General features: G+C 39.1%; 1 protein-coding gene across 1 annotated transcript in view; it reads right to left on the bottom strand.

Moving 5' to 3' along the window:
• LOC121452128 (synaptojanin 2 binding protein) overlaps positions 1-11,966 on the bottom strand; it is a 31,662-nt gene extending 19,696 nt beyond the window's left edge. The window contains exon 1 of the mRNA XM_041657955.1: positions 11,801-11,966. Within this exon, the coding sequence (XP_041513889.1) occupies positions 11,801-11,864 (64 nt within the window). The 5' untranslated portion in view covers positions 11,865-11,966. The remainder of the gene's footprint in view (positions 1-11,800) is intronic.
• Between the last annotated feature and the right edge of the window lie 5,065 nt (positions 11,967-17,031).

Below are 17,031 nucleotides of genomic sequence, written 5' to 3'. Positions count from 1 at the left end.
AATATGACAGGGAAGTCACGTCTATGAAACCTCCCAGGATTCACCGAATACCACTCCCCTTTTCTGTTTCCAGTGTTCAAGGCCTCATTTCTAAGAGTATAAGCCAGTAGCTCTTGCCCCACTAGAGTTTATTCCAGACAAAGCAGTTGTAAGGGCAGGCATCATTTAAGCACTTTAAACAAGATGATGATGATGATGATGATGATGATGATGATGATGATGATAATAGTGATGATGATGATGATGATGATGATGATGATGATGATGATGATAATGATGATGATGATGATGATTGGTGGTGGTAGTAGTAAAGGTAAGAATAAAGTGCTTAGAAATTCCTGGTGCAGTATTAACATTATAAAGGCATAAAACAATAGTAAAACTGGCTGTCTTGCATCATGCCATGCACCTGTCACCTAAAGAGAGCTCAGAACTCATCTCCCCTCATGTCTGGCTACCTAGACATCAAGAAAAACTACAGAGCATTTCAAACTGCTGCCTGACCTGTACCCAGGTAAATGCAAACTCAGGCCAACAGAGTTATGGTACAGTACCTGGTGAATTTTGGGAAATGGACTCCACTGAAGTCAGGCCAGTACTGTAAGGCTACAAATATTATTGTTAGACTTTGTCAATATTGTTACAGGTTGGGTACAGAACTTTCCATCCAGAATGAAAAGGGCCCATGGTAGCTAAGAAATTAATAATGGAAATTATTCCTAGATTTGGCCTCCACATATCTCTGGGATCAGACAATAGCCTGATTGTAAAACTCCAAGTGGTCCTATACTATGCCTATACAGTACTACTATGCCTGTGGCTCCCGTGCCACTACAAGACAGTATGCAAGCTGAGAACTAAACTGAAGAATTAAAAACACATAAACAGAGACAAACAGAGAGAGACATGGACATGGGTCACTCTTGATACAAGAGGGCCAATGCCCTGTTTATTGTGCTCAAGAGCAGCTTATATAGGGATCCGATCCTTAGCCACACCCAGCTCTCGGGATATTTCAGCTGTAGGTCTCAGTCTCATGAGACTGCCATCAAGGTCTCTTGCTCAGAGCAGCTGCAGGCAAAGAAACTCAAGGGGCCAGGGATCTATAGCTCCCAACACCCGATCTTCACAGTCAAGTCATCTCAATTCTCTAAGGCTTTTAACATAAATTAGAAACTCCGTTGTACGTATCATCCTCAGAGCTCAGAAAAAGTAGAGAGAATGAATAGAACTTTAAAAGAGATTTTAACTAAATATACTCTTGAAACTGGTGATAACTGGAATGGCCTTTTGCCTTATACCCTTCTCAAGAGTCCAATGTACCACCACTGAGAAAAGTTCACCCCATATAAAATAGTCTGTAGGCAACCACTTCCCATGATCCCTCAGATACATATTAGACTGTTGTCAAATTGCCCTATTCCAATCTCTTGAGTCCTTAAAGGATCACAATTAACTTTGTAAGATTCTCCCTCAGGTCAAGGCTGTCCAACCTGTTGGGTACCACCCACTTGATCACCCATTCCAGCCCAGAGAGACTGTACTAGTCTACCACTTCAAAACTGACCGAATTGAACCTAGGTGGGAAGGACCTTACAACATGACTCTCTGGACTCCTACTGCTGTTAAAGTTGATGGTATTTCTGCCTGGTTTCATCACTCATACCTCAAGAAGGCATCCGAGGAACCCACAGAAGAGGAGTCCAATCCCCAGAGGTAGAAAATGACTGAAATAGGACCATTAAAAAAAAAATCAAACTTTCTAAGATTTGACTGTCTAAGGTAACTTTGTGTTCTTGCTGCTGAAATTTGCATAACTGTCCTATGGCTAACCATTTCCTTGTTTTCAACCTATGTAAATAGAAGCTAAATGCATCTTGACAAAGAAAATAAAAGACTCCTCTGACATTGTCTTGCCATGCAAAAGATTGTCTTTATCCAGCAGGGTCCATAGTTTGAAAAAAAAAGGTGAACAAATAATGTTAGTATCCAGGCACACCCTGGCACAGCATGTCACAACCCTGCACCCTAGATCATGCCTGCCTGCATAGCAGACAGTACCCTGTCCCTTTAAGGGACAAGCTCTGCCCACTTCTGATCTCTCTCTTACTGCTAGGCAAGCAGGTCTCTGCCTCTATCCCTCTCCCCCTCTCTCAACCCTCCCTCTACTTCTGTCTCTCTCTTCCCTCCTTCCTCTCATAAACAGACTCAAACTCTGTCTGTATGGTTTGTCACCCACAGCAGTCCTCACCAGCCATCAAACCCACTAAGGTCCCAACTCATACCATATCATAACAAATAGTCTTTAGCCGGATGGATGAACTAATCTAACTGACCAATCCCAACATAGTAACAGACTTCAGCATAATCAATCATTCTTTAAAGAGTTCTGATAATGGAAATTACAGGTATGCTAAAATATGAAGGGGAAGATTCATTAATCACTTCAATTGAATTTAACATACCCAGAGTAAAACTGTCTGTAACGAATAATATGGAACATAATCTCTGCATCCATCTAGCACTAAAAAGCAATGAGAAAATTCCTTTTGTGTCAGAGGAGATCCCTCTATTCCCAGGCTCTTAAAAGTAAATTTGTATGGAATCGGGGTTTCTTATGAAAATTATACAAAGTTAAAAGGGCAGAGGGTGAAATGGAACATTCCCTCACTCATGTTTTAAAAGTTGTGGTTGATGTTTCCATTGATAATATCTTTTTATTCCACCGTGTTTTGATTGTACAAATGTCCCTTCTTATTGTAATTCTACTTCTTATCACACTCTCCCCTTTAAACTGGATTTTTTTCTGTGGAAATAATACTTATCCTGTACCCCCAGTAGGATATAAAGTTTTATGTGGTGTATGACATGTTACACCTATTTTACTCAGCAAATCTTTACAATCTGTTAAGAACAGAATTACAAAAGCTCTTCTTGAAAATTGTAACAATTCCTTTCATCTATTAGCTCCCATCATGGTTGTTGCTACTGCAGCCTTTCTGTGACCTGTCCCAGGACTTGTTAGACTACAAAGAAAGGTTTCAAAAATAATATGTCTAAAGTCAAAAACTACTAATATGTAGTAATTAGGGGCGGCGGGGCTGCTTTCCCAGCACCCCGGCCGCCTGCCCGGCTAGCTTATGCCCGAAATAACAACACACAAACTGTACTCATTTAAACACTGCTTGGCCCTTTAGCTCTAGCCCTTACAGGCTAATTCTCACATCCCGATCAACCCATCTCTAATAATCTGTGAGAACCGGTCTTACCGGGAAGATTCTAGCCTAGTCCATCCTGGGTCAGAGCTTCATGGCGTGTGTCTGCCCGGGAGCAGGGCATGGCGTCTCTCTCAGGCATCTGCTCCCGAGAGGAGAGCTGTGGAGTCTGAGCTCACTTCCTCTTCCTCCCAGCGTTCTGTTCTGTTTACTCCTCCCACCTATCTTCTAACCAATAAAATGGGCCAAGGCAGTTCCTTTATTAGTCAATGACCTTCCTCCATCACTAATATTACAACAAAAATAACTAGCAGAAATTCATCAAGAAATGGGAGAACTGAGAACAACTGTTCTTCAAAATAAAGCTACTATAGATTACCTATTATATAATATATAGATTAGCTATTATAGTTTAACATAATCGTGTCAGAATTTACTAGAATGTGCTGTTTTTTAATATCTGATTTCTCTCATACGATTGTGTTGACAGATGTTTCGTCAGTCCCAAAGAAACACAGAGGCTTATATTAATTAAACACTGATTGGCCTATTAGCTCAGGCTTCTTATTAACTCTTATAACTTATAACCCATAATTGTTGTCTGTGTTAGCCACATGGCTTGGTACCTTTTATCAGTGAGGTATTCTCATCTTGTTTCCTCTGTGTCTGGGTGATGAATGCAGACTGACTTTTCCTCTTCCCAGAATTCTCCTGTTCTGGCCACCCTGCCTATACTTCCTAGTTTGGTACCGGCCAATCAGCATTTATTAAATCAGTACAAGTGACAAATCTTCACAGGGTACAAGACCATTGTCCCAGAGCATTATTGACAACCAAATTGATGATCTATGCAAAGAAATAGACAAAATCTCCTAAACAAACTTAGACTGGCCAACATGACTATTATGGTTCTTGCCCTTCCTTGGCCCTCTAATATTTAGTTATTATAATCGGGTCCTGTGCCCTCCAATGTGGCATTAACTTGATCACCCACTAGATAAACAGTTCTAGAATCATTGCTGCTTAATAACTGACAATATTAAGACATCCACCTATCAAAGATTTGACAGGGAGACATAAGTCAAGGGGGGAATGAGGTATCTCTCTGATTCCATTTTGAAAGCAGGAGCTATTTCACTATGTTGTTAAAAAAATAAGTGTCTATTGATAAGTTATTTGTTTCCCGGAAACTGACCTTCCCCAACTCATGATCTTGACTTGTTTTTGAGAACACCCTGACCTTCCTTGACCATCTCTGAACCCTAACTAATCATATGGTGACCACATGATGGGTTTTTTTTTTGAGATTTTCTTTCCTTATTGCCCCAATGTCTCTCTTCTGTAAAGATTCTTGTTATTTTATTCCTTAAAAGAGGCCCAAGAAATGGATTCAGGGCTGCTCTCTTTAACCCGACTTAGGAGACAGTCACTGGCTAGCTCTTGGCTACAACCCAATAAATAAAGTTTGCTTCAAATTATGAAAGTGGTCTTATTCTTGCTGTTGGGATTAACACTTATAATTGCAATAACTACAGTAATGAATGCACTGACAAATAAAACCTTTAACCTCGGAGAACAGAAAGATGATGCAACAATTAAAAAACATTACACATGATTGTTCCTTCCTTATCCTAGTAAGGATAAGGATGGGAACAAAGAGTAGAGCCTAGCAAAGATGTTTCAAGGTACTATCTTTGCAAACATGCAGTATAAACTCTTTCCATGGCTCTAAAAGCTTGTCTTTCAACTCTCTCAGCAAACATTTTTCCTTTACTTTGTGATAAACGACTGACCAGGTACTGAATATATGTTTTCATCTATTAGACCATGTCTCCCCTGGCTCTTTTATTTTCCACAATAAAATCACATAATCTCTTAAGTTTTGCTTCATATAAAAATCTGGATCCATTTTACTATGACTGCCTTTTTTCATTTTTTAAATTAAAGTATAATCACAACACCCCCCAATTTCCTTTCCTCTCTCCAACTCTTTCCATTTATACCTCCCTATTGCTATTTCTCAAATCCATGGCCTCTTTTCCTTTAGTTGTGTAACTAACATCTTTTCAATTTTTTTCTACTATTTCTTTCTCAACATATATTAACTTTATATGTAGTAGGCATGAAACCATAGTTTGTGGTACAAGGAGAGAAACATTATCTAACATTTCCAAAACACTTGCTAAGGGCATTTATAGTTTAGGTACCTCCTGCCCCCATGGTGTGCTACTGAATCTGAATGTATAAGAAACAGAACATATCTTATAAAATTCATAGCTCTTAACATTACTTTTCTTATGAGGGGGTACTTTTACATGACCATGATTACTCTCTGTCATGATCTAGGTATGTTTTCCCCCAAAAGACTCATGTATACAACAGGCCAGACTCTCTACCATTAGTGGGGAGTGGTAGAAAGGTGGGACCTAATGATAAAGTTATGTCATTGAAGGGGAATACCCTTTCAAGGAGGTATTTAGTCTCTTTTCTCTGCCTCTTAGCTTCCATGAGATGAACAAACTTTCTTAGATACTCATTGTAAGACTAAAAGCAACAGAGTCAACAGACCAAGGCTGAAACCTCTGAACCTATGAGCCAACATGAACCTTCCTTCCATATACATTATTTATATCAGAAATTTTTGTCATAGTTATAGAAAGCTAAGACATTCTCCCATTGTACTGTAAAACTATAAGAACCAGAGATGACTTCTTGTTCTACATTATAGAATCTACAATTCCTAATCATAATATAGATACAAAATGAACATAGTTTTACTTTACTTTTTAATCCTGTGAAAGCAATAATTCCAATTCTACTTCCTTTGATATTGCGATTTAATCAAATATAATCACTGGACATTTTTCTGCTTAGTAAAATGTTTCTAGTTTAGCATAAAACAGCTTGTTTTTCTATATACCCCAAATAATGCCTAGATACATTACTTTAACATTTTTCTTAAGAACTATTTCTTAGATCTGATCCTTATTAACAAAATCTCAAAAGACATAACTATTTTTTCTCTTTTGCAGAACTCTCCAGCCATTCCTTCCTCTTGTTTATAAAACCTTGGCTGTTCCCTAGTCATCGTAATAACAGCTTATATCCAACCCTTCAGTTTTTCTTAACTGCATCTAGTGAAGATCACTGTTTGACTCTGAAAGCCGAAACAGCAGCATTATTAGTTCTCTTAAACATCCCATTATAGCATTCTACACTTATCAGTTTGGCAATTGCACTTACTGACCACTTTGTGTCATGAACTAAATAAAGCACTCAGAAAACAAACAAAAAAAAAATATGTTCTTTTTCTAAGAATTGTGTTGCTTAGACAAGGTCTCACTATATTGCACTGACTGGCCCAAAATTCATTATGTAAACTGGATTTGAACTCACAAAGATATGCCTGCCTCTGCCTCCCAAGTGTTGGGATTAAAGGCATGCACTACCATACCCAGTGAAATATACGTTCTTAAAAAAAAAAAGAATGCGCCGGGCGGTGGTGGCGCACGCCTTTAATCCTAGCACTCAGGAGGCAGAGGCAGGCGGATCTCTGGGAGTTGGAGGCCAGCCTGGTCTACAAGAGCTAGTTCCGGGACGGGCACCAAAGCTATAGAGAAACCCTGTCTCGAAAAACCAAAAAAAAAAAAAAAAAAAAGAATGCTTCAGAGTAAGTACAGCAATACATGGAAGGTGATCTACAACTCATACAATATTGCTAATAAGGCGGCTTCTAGCCTGGGTTAAGAAAACTTTCAGAGATGATTCTCTTAGGCTGTCTTAACCAATGAATAAGAAGAGGAAAGTATTAAGATGGAGTCTAAGGGAAAGGTTGATTCCTCAGTTACACTGAATATTCTCTACAATTCAATCTCTGCTTACCTTAGCAACTTCTCTCTTGAATCCCCTAAGCAAAACTTCTCCTATATCCAGACTGGTTTATTCACTCATCTCTTAGAAATACATATTTTTAATTTCTCTTTGTTATTATGGCTAAAGCTATCTTTGCCCCGATCCTGGCACTATAACCTGTCCTTTCTTTAAAGCCACCAAGTTTAACCCTCTTTAAACTATAAGACGGGCCCATAGCTCCATCTTTTGACCTTTTCCTGTATGGAGACTGGGGTGGTTCAACTTAACTACTGTTGACTGTACTTAAAAATCACATTAGAAGCAAACTTCTGACCATATTTATGAGAGTATTCCTGGAAACCTTAATAAAAAGGAAGACTTTTTCTGAACGGAGGAAGAACCACTCTGTAGTCTGGGATCTAGACTGAACAAAAAGGGGGAAATGAGCAGAACACTGGTACTCCTCTCTCTCCCTCCTCACTGTGAGGGAGTGTGACCAGCTACCTCAAGTTCCTGCTGTTGGGCCTTTCCTGCCATGGTGGACGCTGCCCTCAAACTATAAACCAAAATATAGCCTTCCTTCCTTAAATTGTTTCTGTTGGTATTTTGCTGTAATGGGAAAAACAACACATGGTCAGGCTGGCATGCTCTTCCAGGCATCCCTCTTTCTTTGCCTTCTTGCTACATACATACTCTCAGTCTTTAACCACATGAACCTATGCAATGAGATTTAACCCTCTGCATGTGAATACTATGTCTCTATTGTACTGTAAATTCCATAATGGCTAAACTTCCTATAACCAGAAAAAACAGAGCAAAGATATAGCACTATGGTCTCCAGTCTATTTATCAGATGCAGAAAGGAACAAACCAGGAAACTTAGCAACAATTGCAGACAGTGGTTAGGGGAAGAACATGACTAAAAAATCATAAGTACTCAGGTGTAATGTACTCAGATGTACTGTTCTATTTTCAGGTTCTCACCTTGATACGCCTGCAGATCTACCAACAGAAAATCTAAAAACTTTCCACAGTGGATTTTCTAATCCTTTTTGCACACATTAAATCTGTCTAGGAAATAAGGCATGCTATAGCAAAATAAAGGCCAGGGGAAAGGTTAGCAACCAACTCCTTAGGCACTGTGACAGGAGGAAATATCTAGTACAGTAGACTGAACAGACCTAGAGAGTAGACTCTTCTGAATCTTACTGGCCTTAGTTCTTGGGCAAGTCTTCAAATCCCCTCAGATAACTCCTCAAATAGTGTAGATTAAATACCTACCACTAAAGTGTTCTATAAGAACTAAATAAGCCTATGTGACTATAAATAGAGACTCATTTAGCCAGGGCAAAATATAAAATACAAGTACAAAATACATAGTAATTATCACTCTTCCAGAAAGGTACTTCCTTAATTATTCTTTATGAAAGTGTTGTGTTAACTATCTATTCCTTCCTTTGAAAGGCCTCTGAAGACTGTAAGGAATTGGAGTGTCTCTTCTTCCCTCTCTAAAGATGGCAGATTGGGAGTAACTTGTTGAAACCCACTGAGCCCTTATGTAGGAATACTGGAAGCCTCTATTACTCAGTTGCAGTAGAACCTTTGTGCTCAATCTCTGGTACAGAGAATAAAAATTAGATTAGTCTTATCATACTGTTTAAAGTAATAACCTTGACAACTTTAAGATCTCTAAATTTGATATAGGAAAAAGTGAAAGCCTTCAAGTACAACAAAGTTGTACTTAAAGGATAAAAGAACTGTTCAACCTTTGAACATATTTGAGATGATGACTACTGCCTTCGACAATTATTTAGATCACTAGCTAATCAAAAACTGGCACAGAGAGATAGCTCTGCAGTTAAAAGCATTTGCTACTCTTACAGAGGACCTGGGTTCATTTCCCACTACCTACTCATATAGCTCACAATCACTGTAATTCTAGTTCCAGGGTTTTTAGCACCCTCCTCTGGTTTCTATGAATATCAGGCACACACATGGTATACATACTAATGCAGGGAAAGCACTCATGTAGATAAAAATTTTTAAATCTTTTTTTTAAATGATATAAATTATTTAAAATAGCATGAGGAATGAGCCCAAGAACAAAAGAGGAACAGCCTTCTGAAATCAAAGACTGCCACGACATTCCTTACAATGATAAGGAAGTAAGCACAGGGCAAAGGCCACACTACACACCATTTCCTTTTCACCCCTTAGATACTCATTTCATTGTTGTGGTTTTCCCATGATTGTGGGTTTGTTTGTCTGCTTTTTCAGTAGATTCATTTGCTTTACAAAGCTGCAAATATCCAAGATTCTTGTCTGACACTATTCTGGCACAAAGAAGTAATCATACACACATTAACCCAGCTAAACCAGACAATGTTGCCTATAAGCAGAACTGTATACTGAGAATCAGAGACTTCTCATATTTCTCCTGTAGAAAGAAAGACTTCTATGGTACTACCAAAATTACTCGGATTTTAGTGGTAATTGCTGACTTCTTCCCTGTGTATCTTCAAGATGTCACCATGAAGACTGCAAACAACAAACAGTGCCACAGACCAGGAGCTAGCTCTGGGAAATGCTAAGCAGGAACTTGGTACCTTTCCTTATTTACTGAACCAATAAACTTCCAATGATTGTTTTTACCAAACTCAATCCTAACTTTGTAATTACTTTTTCCTAGAAAGTTCAACGATTCACATCACTATGATGGCTAATCTTAGTTTTCAATTTTACTGGATCTAGAATCAACTAAGAGATTAGCCATGAACAAACAAATAAGGGATCTTCTTGATCAGGTTATTTCAAGTGGAAAGACCCATCCTAAACTATAGGCAGTATCTACCATATTAGTCTTAAAAGTCAATAAATATTGAGAAAAGAATTGTATAAAATAAGAAAATTAAATACAAGACCTATTGAAAAGCCTTTGAGTGAAAGTTTCTGAGCGTATCTTAGGTTTCTATTGCTGTGACAAAACACGGTGACACAAGAAACTAAGGAGTGAGAGGATATATTTAATCTTATTCTTTCAGGTAACAGTCCACCAAGAAGAGAAGTCAGGGCAGGAACTCAAGGTAGGAGCCTGGAGGCAGGAACTGAAGTGATGCTGCTGACTGGCTTGCTCCTCAGGACTTGCTCAGGCTGTTTTCTTACAATCCAGGACCACTTGCCCAGGGTAGCACTGCCCACAATGAGCTGGACCCTCCTACATCAATCCTCAATCAAGAAAATACCCCACAGGCTTGCCTACAGGCAATCTGATGGAGACATTTTTCTCAACTGAGGCTGAGGCTCCTCTACTCAGATAACTCTAGCTTCTGCCAAGTTGGCAATATATATATATATATATATATCAACCAGGACAGAGCTTCTGCATAAACCATAAAGATTAGCAATGAGTTACTCCTATAAAAAAGGCCAACTTCCAATTTCCAATACCAGGAAGACAAAAAGTCATGACTAATTCTGAAAGTTGTGCTTTATACAGAATAATCTATCAGCAGTGGTTATGCTATTGCAAACTTCTAGATGAGAAAAGTTGGCAGGCTATTCTAAATAGAATGGAAAGTCACAGTAACCAAGGATTTATTCAACTCTTAGAATACAATATTTATCAGAACTTACAGAGGTCAATCTAGTCATTCATTCACTAGTGATAACAATAGTCGCCAATACACATTGCTAACCATATGTCAAGATGATGTTTCAAGTATTTTCCAGGGAGTCGCTGGCTTCAACCTAACACATGGGATGTGTGAAACACTGTATTTCATAACCATCTCCATTCTACAGAGAAGAAACTATAGCATCCATCAGTTAAATTTCTCTGCCAATAAATTAAAACCAACCGGGCAAACAAACAAACAAACAAACAAAAACAACAACAACAAAAAAAAAAAACCCCAGCTGGTAAGGTGTTGGATAAAAACCTGGCCATAAGTGGTTAACCCTAAACCTAAAATGTGACAGCCATAAAGAAAACAACAAGGTCCAAGGGAGACAGTGGCACTATGGGGTGACGTCAAAGGCCAGGCCAACCATGAGAATCAACGAGGGAGATCGCACGGGAAGACTGAGTGGCAATTTTCCTGTCAGAATCGTATGAAGTGTTTTAAAAATTGTTTAATCCATACAGAATCCAAATCCCTAATGGAGCTAGAAAATAGCATTTTCATTTTAATTTGTTTATAAAAAAAGTAAAAAATAAAAAGGTCCAAGTAATTCTGGGATGGCACTAGGTCTGGAAACTTCTGTAACAGGTCTCCTCCTGCTTTAGAATTCCAGTTGACACTGTAAATTAATTTGCCAGAAGTGCAGACAGAGACCCTAGCACCCGGGAAATTGCTGTGCACTACGAAAACTACGCCGTTTATTGCTCTCGTTTTTACCTGAACGGGCGCTCAGAGAAACAAGGATGAGGCGGGCAACTGAATAACGGATGTGGCGTCTACTACAGGCTGACTAAACGGGGCGTTTTTCTAGACTTTTCTATTGATGCCAGCAGGGGGGAAAAAGCCTTTCCTGGCCATAAATGGCTGTGATAACTCGACTGGGTTGTGGCCGTTATCTAGCTAACAAAGGATGCCAAGGGACTCTTCGTGCCCGACAGCGTTCGTGCAAGCGCCTTGGTCGGGCCGGCCTGCTCTCCAGCCAGGTACACCCGGCTCCGCAAAACCAACGAGCTCAGCAATGACTCCCTCCACGTCCCGCGCTACCGCGCCTACCCGAGGGTCCTCTGGTCAGGTTGATCTCTTCCTCCGTGACTAAATAATCCACCCGTCCGTTCATGGCTGATTGCTCTCCGGGCGGAAGCCCGGGGTCAGCTGGTGCCCGGCGCAGGTGAAGGTGAATCAAGCTCCGCGCCGCGTCCCCAGCATAGCGTTTACAGTTTCCTCAGCCGCCAGACCGGAAGAGGAAACCGCGGGCACGGGGAGCGCGGAGGATGCTGGGAGTGGTGGTTCTCCGCACCCACAGGCGTTTTCCGTTACCTCGCCCTATTCCCAAGGCAGATAGATACTGAGGTGCCATGGATAAGGTAAAACGCTCGCCTACGGTGGGAAAGCATGTGGGAAGGAAGGCACGGAGAGAGAGGGTAATAAAGTTATGGGTCATATAATTAGATTGATACTGTTGATATTTTAAATAAAATCCCAAAGTATCCACAAATGTAAAATAGAGAGGAACAGAAGGGAGGATTTCAATCTTATGAGCCTCAAGCCACACTGGGAAAGGCATAGCAGGCGAACATATTTGGGCAAGAAATTGGTACCATTTGTATGATTTAGGCATAGTCCGATACATCCATGCCCCATGGGGGAAAGATACAGCTTCTCTATCTCTCTGTCAAGCAAGTGTTCACTGATTAAAACAAGGCACCTACGTTAACACACGTGGCAGGAAAATAGGGGCACCATCTTTTTTTTAAATTTACACCACAGGTCTTGTTTCCCAGGACCTTAAGGAAAAGATTCTCTGGATTATAGCTGACAAGATGCTTACTTAAATTCCAAAAAGGTGTATATATTCCTGGGTTGTGTCTGGTGGCAGGCTTATCTAACTTAAGAAATGTGTATATATACAAAGATACAGAGAAAGGATAATTAAATTATAGGCTTGCTCAAGAAAAATCCTCCAAAAAGGGGAAGGGGAAATGTCATTTCTTTTTGACAAGATGATTGCAGGACTTAAGATGTGATTTTTCCAGCTATCTTGACTTTTAGGATAGGACATTCCAAACAGAGGTTGAAGGAACTTTCAGGGATCAAAACTATAAAAGCCTTAGGAACCAGGAAATGCATAGGGTCACAGACAAGAGGGTTAGAGAATTGAAGAAAGCATAGTCAGCATAAAGGTATTCAACCTTACAGCTAAAAAATCAAGCCAGCAACTGCTGCTTATTAAAAAAGCAAGTCAGAGGTGGATTCTATGGGAATGAGTCAGGGTGGGAAGACAAGGAACCCATGAGACATGAGAGGAGAAGGAGCATCATCTCAGAGTCTGATGAAAACCTCTTACCAGCTCTCCAAGGATTCTATCACAATTAACAACATTTGCTGCAAAGGTTGCTGACATATAGTTAATGTTTCTTTTCTGCATAAATATTGTATGTAAAATTGGCAATGGTCTAAGCTTAAGACCCCAATGTATATTGCCCAGGGCACGGCCTCATTCCTTTGTCTAGACATTGCCTGAGAATCTCAAACTAAATGTAACTTTGTCTACAGAAGCATATCCTACCCTCCTTTATGTTTGTAGGACTACACCCCTACTCTGTCAATTGTATTCCTGTCAGTTACCCCTCTATAGCCACATAGTAGTAAGATAACTTCAAACTCCACATAAATCTCATCTATGACTACTGCAGAAGCAATGAGCACATGTTATTGAGAAGCCCACAGACGTACTCTTCACTGTGCCTTATTTACTTCTGAGTGTGTTATTTCCTCATCACAAGCCTGAATTAAAATATCTTGAGTAAAACTGTCAACTCTGCTATTGTACTGACTATCCTTGAAATTGGTTTTCATCATCATCATTAGTCATGAATACTGGTTTGGCCCCTTAAAATTCTAGGGAACCCATGAGTTTGCAGAGGGTGACATTGGGGATCTGTACCTATTTTACCTCTGCTCCCAAACATTGACATGAAGACCTCTAATTTGTTCATCCAAACTGAACATGAAGTATGGGAAGAGAGCAGACAATGGTGCCAACCATGCTGACCTCAGCTTTCAATTTCATCTCTTCTACTTGTCTGGCTTAGAGAAATAATCTAACATCTCCAAACTGTTTCTCCACCTCTAAAAGGAAGTGATAATAGCTTCTTAAACTCTGTTTAAATGAGTCAATGAAGTGAAATTTTTTTTTCATTTTTATAGGGGTGGCTGTTTTGTTTTGTTTTTGGTGGGGTGGTTTTACAAGACAGGGTGTCTCTAGGTATCTCTGGCTGACCTGGAACTTAGTTCATAGACCAGATGGGCCTCAAACTCAGAGATCCTCCTGCCTTTTCCTCCTGGGTGCTGGGATTAATGGGATGTACCACCACGGCCCAGCTCTAAAATGAAAATTTAAAGATTATGTTTATACTTAAAGCTCAATCAGATTGAGTGCCTTACTTGTAACATTCCTCCACATACTTTGGTAGGATAAGGGAATAAAATGATCACGAGGCAATTAAAATTGGGGGAAAATACAAATAAATGATACTGGGATGCCAAAAGATAAGAGGTCAACTAGAAATGGGGAAAGGATCAAAATTCTCTGAAATTCTCAAGGAATCAATAAAAATATTTTTTGAAAAGAAAAAAGAAATCAAGAAGTTACTAATGAGGAGGTTTGGAAAGCAAAGAATAAAGATCCCACAATGTTTCTTGCAGACTGGGATTAAACCATAATTCTGTACTGAGAATATTGCTCTTTTTATCTGAGCACACATCTTCAAAGGAAACACATAAGGAAGTAAAAGAAAAGTCACTAAATGAGTTCAAGAAATGGTAGTAAAAGCTGGGCAGTGGTGGCGCACGCCTTTAATCCCAGCACTCGGGAGGCAGAGGAAGGTGGATCTCTGGGAGTTCGAGGCCAGCCGGCTCTACAAGAGCTAGTTCTGGGACGGGCACCAAAGCTACAGAGAAACCCTGTCTCGAAAAACCAAAAAAAAAAAAAAAAAAGAAAGAAAGAAAGAAAGGAAAATGGTAGTAAAATGGTAAAATGTGGAGTGGCAGGTGGGTGTGTAACTTGCCTTTATTCCCTAATGAAGTAAAGTGTTTAAATGAGAAAGTTTTATATGTAAGAAGGCCAAAAATAGGAAACAGGAGCTCGTATTCAGAGAAAAGAATGGCGTCAGGAATGATAGGAGCATTTAAATTGCAGACTAGAGAATGAAACATAGAGTCTGCATGATGACACTGGCAAAATGTGCCACAGACAGATCACAAAGGAAGCCTAGCACAGGGGTATACACCGAATTCTATAGGCAAGTATAATTCTGTTTCTCTCATAATTAGGAACTCTAAATAGAGGTGAGCCAAGGCTAATGAGCAGGCCCTCTGGGGAGCCAGATTTTTCTATCCTTCTATCCCACATTCAGTCCCAATTCCTGGGTTGTTGGGCTGTGTTATTATATTATTATTATTATTATTATTATTATTATTATTATTATTTAGGTTTTTTGACACAGGGTTTCTCTGTAGCTTTGGAGCCTCTCCAGGAACTAGTTCTTGTAGACCAGGTTGGCCTCAAACTCACAGAGATCTGCCTGCCTCTGCCTCCCAAATGCTGGGATTAAAGGCATGTGCTACCACTGCCTGGCTATGGGCTGTGTTCTTAACAATCATGGTCCAACATGGTTAAAATGGTTTATGTATTTTGGTTTTAGGGTTTGTTTGTTTGTTTGTTTTTCTTCAGATGAAGTTGCTCTGTGTAGCTCTGGCTGTCCTAGAACTCACAGCACCTCCCTCTTTTATTTAAATAAGAGAATTCCAAACCCAATACAAAACTATATACAATAGGAACAGATATCAAGAATAATTAGAATTACAACCAGCATAAACAACATTAAGCAAGGAACATATGTTAAATGTTTTAATAAACATTCTATCCTAGGGAGTCTAAGTCTTGTATAGGAAATGGCTTGGCTAGATCATAAGAGGACAGTAACAACAACTATCTAATCTTCAACCCCATCGAAGGCCTGAGAAGGGAGATATTATTACTTTGAGCAGGCAGAAAGTACAATCAAGCAGCTTCCAAAGAGAGCAATATATGACAGAGACAATTAGCTATCTAATTGTCTGAGCAATCACCCAAAGTCTCATTTGCAACATTGAAGCAACCAACTTTGGCTAAGGCCTAGCAAAACTGACAGACCATTTTTAGAGGCAGAAAATTTTTCAGAACCATATTACCCTGTCTTGGCAAGATTTGACAGTCTTTTTTCTTGTGTGCTGCTTATCCATTTCCAGATACCATGTACTTTGTCCATGATTGAAGAATGGGTAGTTCCTTGCCCAAAGGCTAATTGTGCCAAGAAGAAAAGAAACTTTTAGTGGAGTATCTTTGGTGCTCAACATTCTCTTGGGAGTAGATTAGTGCTGTCAGAAGCAATCATGTCTCATGTCAGCAGAACTCTAAGTTATTTAAATGCCATGTTCTACAGATCCTTAAAGTGGTTGAAGATTACCTATCTAGACAGAATACAATCTCTATGTATCAAAATAACCTAATTGATCTGGCTGTATGTACAACAAACATGAACAACTATTGACCTATAATATTTAATACCTGTATAAGTTAAAGACTAAAACATTATGTCAAAATATTCAATAATCTGTAAACAAATATGCAACAAATGAGAACAATGACCTCAAAATGTAAACAATGTATAATATCTTGATCAGAAGTAGGAATAATATATAATGCAATATGAAAATATATCCTAAAAGTTTTATCAATATACAAAATGTCCTAAACAGAGGTAGAAACATGCATATATACAATCTGACAGAATAACTTTGAATAGGTGCACAAATAAACAAAAATAACAAATATAATTTGAACTTGTATCAATATACAAAAACTATACCAATGTAAATTATCCAAAAATAATATCTCACAAGTATTCATTCTATTACCCACTATTTTTATCCCTTTTTCTAAAGACAAACATAGTTTTTACCCCAACCCTCTATCTAATGCAAGTAATAATCAACAACTCCTAAACGTTGTTCCCAACCCTGAAGACAAACTTTTTGGGATAAGGGGCATTGTCCTCTACAATTGCTTTCTGCTGTCATAGGGGCGATGTTTTCTTTATGGGATTCTGCACAATTAAAGTGATAGTTAAGTTTCAAAATTACTGTCTAATATAGTGGAAAATGATTTCCGAGCTGTCGATAGGGTTTTTTTTCCCCCAAGTTCTTATTTGGAGTTCTGGCCAGAACGTCATGAGAAGGTGCAC

This window comes from Microtus oregoni, unplaced genomic scaffold (assembly GCF_018167655.1).
Source record: "Microtus oregoni isolate MIOR12 unplaced genomic scaffold, Mior012 000009F_ref0000495, whole genome shotgun sequence".
NCBI lineage: Eukaryota > Metazoa > Chordata > Mammalia > Rodentia > Cricetidae > Microtus > Microtus oregoni.
The sequence above is the reverse complement of the archived record's forward strand: the minus strand, read 5'-3'. Positions and strand labels throughout refer to the sequence as shown.